The sequence below is a fragment of the Rhinopithecus bieti genome, unplaced genomic scaffold (assembly GCF_001698545.2).
Source record: "Rhinopithecus bieti isolate Rb0 unplaced genomic scaffold, ASM169854v2 scaffold_13900, whole genome shotgun sequence".
Taxonomy (NCBI): domain Eukaryota; kingdom Metazoa; phylum Chordata; class Mammalia; order Primates; family Cercopithecidae; genus Rhinopithecus; species Rhinopithecus bieti.
In genome coordinates, this window is record NW_016808376.1 from 3696883 (window position 1) to 3704991 (window position 8109).

General features: G+C 38.8%; 1 protein-coding gene across 1 annotated transcript in view; it reads right to left on the reverse strand.

Moving 5' to 3' along the window:
* The window catches only part of UPF2 (UPF2 regulator of nonsense mediated mRNA decay), a 122670-nt gene that overhangs the window by 77037 nt on the left and 37524 nt on the right, over window positions 1–8109 (reverse strand). The window contains 3 exon segments of the mRNA XM_017886701.1: window positions 544–647; window positions 2303–2452; window positions 5142–5339. Coding sequence (XP_017742190.1) covers window positions 544–647; window positions 2303–2452; window positions 5142–5339 — 452 coding nt within the window.

Genomic DNA, 8109 nt, shown 5'->3' on the forward strand with positions numbered 1-8109 from the left:
CAACATAATGAAACCCAGTCTCTACTAAAATACAAAATATTAGCAGGGCACGGTGGCGCATGCCTGTAATCCCAGCTACTCGGGAAGCTGAGGCAGGAGAATTGCTTGAACCTGGGAGGTTGAGGTTGCAGTGAGCCGAGATCACACCACTGCACTCCAGCCTAGGCAACAGACTGAGACTCCATCTCAAAAAAAAAATCTTAGTATTATCATCAAAAGAATTTTTGACCTCACAGAACCCCAGGAAGTGCCTCAAAGCCATTAAAAATCCAGAAACCATACTTTTAGCACCTTTGATATAAAACAATATTTTCCAAACTCTGGGATCCATATATGAACAGGACAAGATGCTATAGCCAATTCTATACCCAAACAGAGCATCTAGGAATTACATCCAATTTTGTCTGCTTATGCGGAATTCCCATCTAAGACTTCATTTGAAGAAATGGTGGACTTTATAGCGCAAATAGTCCAAAAACCATAGACATTCCTTATCCTACAAGGTGCATGTGCTTGAATAAAGTTACACAGAGATACCAATACCTTGTCTATCAGATCTCGGTTGACACAGTTGGGCAACTGCTGTAGGAAAGCATCTACTATGAGCTTGAGATGAGATCCAGTGCTGGCTTCCTCATCTTCTTGTTCTAATGTAAAATTAGTTTTCAAATAGGTTAAAAAAATACACAGAGAACACAGAATAAAAATATCCAATGATTAATTATTTGGAAAATAGATAATCTAGACCAGTTTTTGTGCCCAGGAAAACATTAGTCATTTTTTAGAATATTATCCTAGAAAGTTTAGGTAACTCTAGAATCATACCATCAAGTCACTACAGTCTTTCAGGTATCAACTATAAAAAGTCAAACTTTTTGCATGAGGCACAAAACTTGGTCAGAAAAAGCATGCAGTGTTATGGTAAATATTATTTGTATCTGCCCGGCATCCCTTCCCCTATGTTCTTCAATTAACAGCACTCCCAATTCTTGCCTTTGAAGCACTAAGCCTCCCTATTCCATGTGATTCTAAGGAGGGTGGCTGGTTTACATAGAGAAAGAATCTGCAGTAAGATAGGGTTAAGCCAACAAAGAGAAAAGCAATACTGACAGAAGGTATCCTTCTAATAAAGAATCTTGGTCAGGTGTGATGGCTCATGCCTATAATGCCAGGGCTTTGAGAGGTTGAGGCAGGAGGATCACTTGAGGCCAGGAGTCCAAGACTAGCCTGGGCAACACAGCAAGACCCTGTCTCTAAAAAATATAAAATAAAATAAAATAAAAATAAAAATAAAATAAGCTGGGTGTGGTGGTGCACATCTACAGTCCCAGCTACTTGGGAGGCTGATGCAGGAGGATGACTTGAACTTGAAGAGTTTGAGGCTTCAGTCAATTACGATCATGCCATGGCACTCCAGCCTGGGCAAGAGTGAAATCCTGTCCCAAAAAAATAAATAAAAGAATCCTAGCTAATCAACTCAAAGCTTGATAGGAATTATTTAGGGAATAAATGTAATATTTGTATTACTGAATACAAAACACAACTCAATTATAAACACAGATAAAATGAATAGATGAACTGATAAGCTAGTCATATTCCCACCCAGTAATAATTACAGAATAACTTTCAAATACATTTATGTTGTTTGTAAAGATTACGTCATATAATTAAATCAATCAGGAGAATGCTATCAAGTTATCAGAAAAGTATTAAGTATCGTTATTCCATCACAGAAGGGGTAGCGAGAAAAATTTATTTTGAGATATTTAGGGCCAGGTACAGTGGCTCATGCCTGTAATCCCAGCAGTTTGGGAGGCAAGGTGGGTGGATCACCTGAGGTCAGCAGTTCGAGACCAGCCTGGCCAACATGGTGAAACCCCATCTCTACTAAAAAATACAAAAATTGGCTGGGCAAGGTGGCAGGCAGCTGTAATCCCAGCTACTCGGGAGGCTGAGGCAGGAGAATTGCTCGAACCCAGGAGGCAGAAGTTGCAGTGAGCCAAGACCATACCATCGCACTCCAGCCTGGAGGACAAGAGTGAGACTTCGTCTCAAAAAAAAAAAAAGATATTTAGAACTAAGGTATTGAAAATTTAGATGATCATTAAAGCTTGCAGACATATAATACTGGGTATGTAGTGTCCTGTTATAAATCGAATTCCACAAACAGTGATGGACTGAAAACAACAGAAAACAAGGGATTAAAAAACACGGAATTAAGGAGAAAAGATCTGCATTCTTAGGCAGGAGCTCTGTGTGTAAAAACCAATTAAAAATGAAAGTTGGTAAAATAGTTCTTTACCTTGTTCATCAAGAAGTTTCTTTGTAAGATCTTCAGCTTCATCTCCACCCTCTAATTCTAAGGTGTCATCATTAATTTCTAGATTCTCCAACTCAAGTTCCAAATCATCGGGACTTGATACCTCCTTATTATCCTTAGATTCTTTTGCCTCTGTTGAAAAACAAACAAGTATACCTAAATTCAAAGTCATATTAAAATCCTGCTACACAAAAGTAGATAAAGACTCACAAAATCTGCATCACTTCTTTTAAAACCTGCATGTATAACTGGCAACTGAAGTTAATATATTTAGATTTTATAAAATACATTATGCTCGGCTGGGCATGGTGGCTCACCCCTATAATCCCAGCACTTTGGGAGGCCCAGGAGGGAGGATCACCTGAGGTCAGGAGTTTGAGACCAGCCTGACCAATATGGTGAAACCCTATCTCTACTAAAAATACAAAAATTAACTGGGCATGGTGGTGCATGCCTGTAATCCCAGCTACTCAGGAGGCTGGGGCAGGAGAATCGCCTGAACCCAGGAGTTGGAGATTGCAGTGAGCCGAGATAACACCATTGCACTCCAGCCCGAGCAAAAAGAGCGAAACTCCGTCTCAAAAATATATATACATTATGCTCATTGAGAACGAAGGCTGTATCTTCTCTGATTATGTATACCATGTGTTAACTGAAGAGATGGACGGATGACTGGATGGAAAGATATATGTGTGGATGAGGACTTATATGGCGTGAAAATCTATCTATGCTAAAGATGGCAAGGGGGAGAAAGGCTGATTAAAGTGGACTCACATTAAGAAGGGTCTCAAACTCCCAGATGAGGATTTGAGAGTTTCTCCTTTATGCAAGGGATAACATTTAAAAGGGAACTGATGTGAAAATTAACTTAGCAGCAATATATAAAATCAATTAGAAAGTCAGGAAAGGGTAGATGTAGAAAGACCAATTAGGAAAATACCCTTATCATTTAAATGTGAAGGGTTAGAGAAAACCAAAAAATGAAACACAACAAAAGAAAATGACCAGTAACTGGTAAAAGGCAAAACAGGAAGAATAAAAAAGAAAAGAGAAACCAAACCTTAGTTGAATAAGAGGGACAAAATGTTAATAACTGAAGTTGAGCGACAGGTAAATGCAAGTTTACTATAACAGCCTTCTTTTGTGTTTGAAAATTTTTGTAAATAAAAAACAAAAGCCAATAAAACCTGAGTTCAAGAATATATACCTAAACTGAAAGTATGGTAAATTTCTCAGCTTCATCTCTTATAGTCTCTAATCTCCTAATTTCTGCATTGAACACAGAAAGTGTCTTACTGATACTTGATGTCATATCTTATTTGGGAGGATGAAAACTCTAACTAGTATGAATCAGTTTTGCTACCTCTAGATGAAAACAGACTACTACTTTCTCATTCATTCATCTTTTCATTCTACTTTTACTGAATACCTACTATGTGCTAGGTATTGTTCTAAGCACCAGGAATATACCTGTGAGTACAGCAGAGAAAAACTCCTGCCCACATGGAGCATGCATTCACTCCCCAATGTCCCCTGGCGTCTGGCTATGAAAACATCTACTAATCAGCTACATGTTCAAAATGATGCTAAGGTGTCAGACATTCTGAAAAAAACTTAAAATGTGACCCTTGCTCTCAAAAAACATACAATTTATCTGAGGAAATTAAACTAATATGCATAAGGTAGTCAAATAGGGTATGGTGGGTTCCAAGCAGAAAACAGAACAATGCAGGAAGGCAGGAAGGCAGGAAGGCAAGAAGATGGGCCCATTTCAGAGACTGAGAAGGATGGCAAATTAAGGGTAACAGAGTTGTAATGGCAAACCCGAAACTATGCGGGTCTTAGAGACAATGTTAACAATTTTAAATTATATTCCAAGTACATGTAAAGTTATTCAAGGACATCAGGTAGGCAGGAGAGTAAAATTAATGTTTAGGAATGCATAGGCCGAGTGTGGTGGCTCACGCCTGTAATCCCAGCACTTTGGGAAGCCAAGGTGGGTGGATCACTTGAAGTCAGGAGTTCAAGACCAGCCTGACCAACATGGTGAAACCCCGTCTCTACTTAAAATACAAAATTAGCCAGGCGTGGTAGCACACTTCTGTAATCCCAGTTACTTGGGAGGCTAAAGCAGGAGAATCACTTGAACCTGGGAGGTGTAGGCTGCAGTGAGCCGAGATAACACGACTGCACTCCAGCCTGGGCAACAAGAGCAAAAACTCTGCCTCAAAAAAAAAAAAAAGGAATGCACAGAAGGAAACAAAGCAAATACAGGGCAACCAGGTAAGAGGTATTACAGTAACCCAAGTGAGAGAGGATGGGAGTTAGATTAGAATAGCAGCAGCAAATATAAGACAAACCTGAGAAACACAACATAACTGGCATTCAGAAACTCCCACTCTATTAATGACCTAAAAGCTCTGACTTCTCTAAAGTCGCTCTTCTTCACAAAGAGTTGGTTCTATCTAGCCTAGAAAAGGCAGTACAGGCAACGAGCACCTAGAACTAACACCTGCCCTAACAATCTACCTGGGGGAAATGCGTGTCTTACCAAGACCTCACATGAATTCACTACAAGACATTATAAACAAACATTTTCAAATTAATTCACATTAACTTAAAAGTATCAGCATTGTTAAAAGTATGTCAATTATCATCCTTTAATGTTCCATCATTCCATATAATTCTGTCACTCATTTACTCTAATGACTCAATGTTCATATTACAAAACTATAAACTTTTTTTTTTTTTTTTTTACAAATACTATTTTGAAGCTAATTCTTGTAGCACTTAATGTAAATATTTTTTCTCTAGAATTTACCTTTGGTATCATCTTTGTTGGACTCTTTATTCTGACAACTTTTTTCATTGTCTTTAAACAAGATGGCTGGGACAAAAGCCTTCAAATCAATGAGGTTCTCATAAAAATTCCGAGCATCTTCATCTTCCCATATACCACCTTCCAAGTCATATTCTCCAGGTTTACCAGGAGTGAATATATCAATTCCAGGCCCATGTTCTACCATAAAATAAATCACAAGTAATTAACATAACCTGAGGTTATAGCATGATAAACAGGACATTAGTTATTTTTTCAGTTTTATAGCTATTGAATCTTGAGTGTTTCAACTGACAGGAACTTCTTCAATTAACAAGCACATGTGACCATTTTCAACACCAAATCAAAAACTGTGTTTTAAATAAAGCCCTTTAATAAAACAGACTAGAGAACAGCATAAATATTTTTTGCTCTTACACTTGTTTTAAGCAGTTAATATGAGATTAAGTAGCCATTTGATAAATTAGGTCTACTTTCATGAAACTTAAAAGTCAAAAAATAAAATATATAAGTCTGGCCACTCCTAAGACATCCGTTTAAAGTCCCACCTCCCCCATGAGTATTTTTTTTTTTTTTTGGCAACTCATAATCCTCTATACTATTTACATCATATTTATATACCATTTATATCTCCAAAAACAGACCATAAACCTTTAATTAAGAGGCATTCCTCCTTTTGGCATAATCCTTAGCACATGGTAGATTGCCACTGTCAACCTAAAACAATCAAAAAGGTCAGAATCTAGTTTTAAAGAGAGTTTATTCGATTGCAAAGTTTGAGGACAGCCTCCCAGGAAGCAGAGATTCCAAAGAACAGAAGTCAGTGTTTCAAAGTGTAGAAGTTTGAGATTGTTTATATAGAGAAAGTTTAGGTAATTTCAACATTTTTCCACATAAGGCTTAATGCACAGTTACAACTATCTGATTAGTAGAAGTCGTCTTTTTTAGGAAAGATACACACAGGTTATGTAATTCAGTCTCCAAGGCTTAACTTTCCCCTTGCTATAATAAATTTAGAGGGTCCTGAATTTTTTTTTTTAAACAGAGTCTTACTCTGTCACCCAGGCTGAAGTGTAATGGCCCGATATCGGCTCACCACAACCTCCACCTCCCGGGTTCCAGTAATTCTCCTGCCTCAGTCTCTCAAGTAGCTGGGATTACAAGTGCCCGCCACCACACTTGGCTAATTTTTCGTATTTTTAGTAGAGATGGGGTTTCGCCATGTTGGCCAGGCTGGTGTCAAACTCCTGACCTTGGCTGATCCACCCGCCTCGGCCTCCCAAAGTGCTGGGATTACACGCATGAGCCACCACACCCAGACTGTATTTATTTATTTATTTATTTTGAATTGAGACAGGGTCTCACTCTGTTGCCCAGGCTGGAGTGCAGTGACACAATCATAGCTTACTGTAGCCTCAAAATCCTGGGCTTGCACAATCCTCCTGCCTCAGCCTCCTGAGTAGCTGGGACTACAGGCATGTGTCATCAAGCCCAGCTAATTTTTCTATTTTCAGTAGAGATGGGGTTTCATTATGTTGCCCAGGCTGGTCTCAAACTCCTAAATTCAAGGGATCTACCCGCCTCATCCTCTCAAAGTGCTGGGATTACAGGCATGCGTGACCACACTCAGCCTTTATTTTCTTTTATGCCATAAATGTCAGTCAATTGATAACTGGAAAAGAAGGGAAGAAAGATGAAGTGTACAGATCTCTTATCAGAGAATGGAATGTATATATTTACACACACGCAGTACATACAACTATAGATCATAAACTCAGAACACTGAAAGTAACTTCCTACTTTATGATTATGAACTCATTCATGAATGTATCTATTCTTACACACTTCTCTCCAAATGAGAATTATAGAGTGATTATGTAAATTAAAATGAACCCTAAGTTAGATTATCCATTAAATGTGATTTATGAAAATAAGAACACCAAAACCAAAAAAACACTGGCTGCTTGAAACTCCTTACTTCCCTTAGAGAAAATATATTTAAACACAGACTTATTAGGACACTAAACCAAAACACCAAAAAAAAAAAAAAAATGACATATTTACAACTTCTGTTTAATGAAAAGTATAAACAAAAGTAAAAAACAAACCAGAAGACAATATTGACAATATTTAAAGAATACATCCATAATATATAGAGCATGGTATAATAAATATATTTGGTGTTTGTCTTTGGTTCCTGGCAGACCTCCTAAAACCCTTGGAATTTCCTGAGTGAAAGTAATGTATTTTGTTATTCATAACTAGCTTATTGACCCTACCTCAGCTGATGCTAATGAGGTGACTTAGGGTGGAGCCTCTGGATAGTCTCAGGATGGAGCCAGTCACCAGAAAGACCAAGTGACTACAGGATTAGAACTTTCAGCCCCACTCACCCACCCATCTATGAAGCCGAGAGTTCTCGCCAGACACCAACTTGGCTGGCACCTTGTTCTTAGACTTCCCAGACTCCAGAGAGGAGGAGTAAGTTTCTGCTGCTCATAAGTTGCCCAGTCTAGGGTATTTTGTTACAACAGCCTGAAAAGACTAAGACAACTATGTAACATTAATCAGGTGTTAAAAGGAATGAGATATATCTACAAGAACCGACTCAGAAAGCTCTCAAAAATAATTATTGAAACAATTAAGAGGCCGGGCGCGGTGGCTCAAGCCTGTCATCCCAGCACTTTGGGAGGCCGAGACGGGCAGATCACGAGGTCAGGAGATCGAGACCATCCTGGCTAATACCGTGAAACCCCGTCTCTACTAAAAATACAAAAAATTAGCCAGGCATGGTGGCAGGCGCCTGTAGTCCCAGTTACTCGGGAGGCTGAAGCAGGAGAATGGCGTGAACCCGGGGGGCGGAGCTTGCAGTGAGCTGAGAATGTGCCACTGCACTGCAGCCTGGGCGACAGAGCAAGACTCGGTCTCAAAATAATAATAATAATAATAA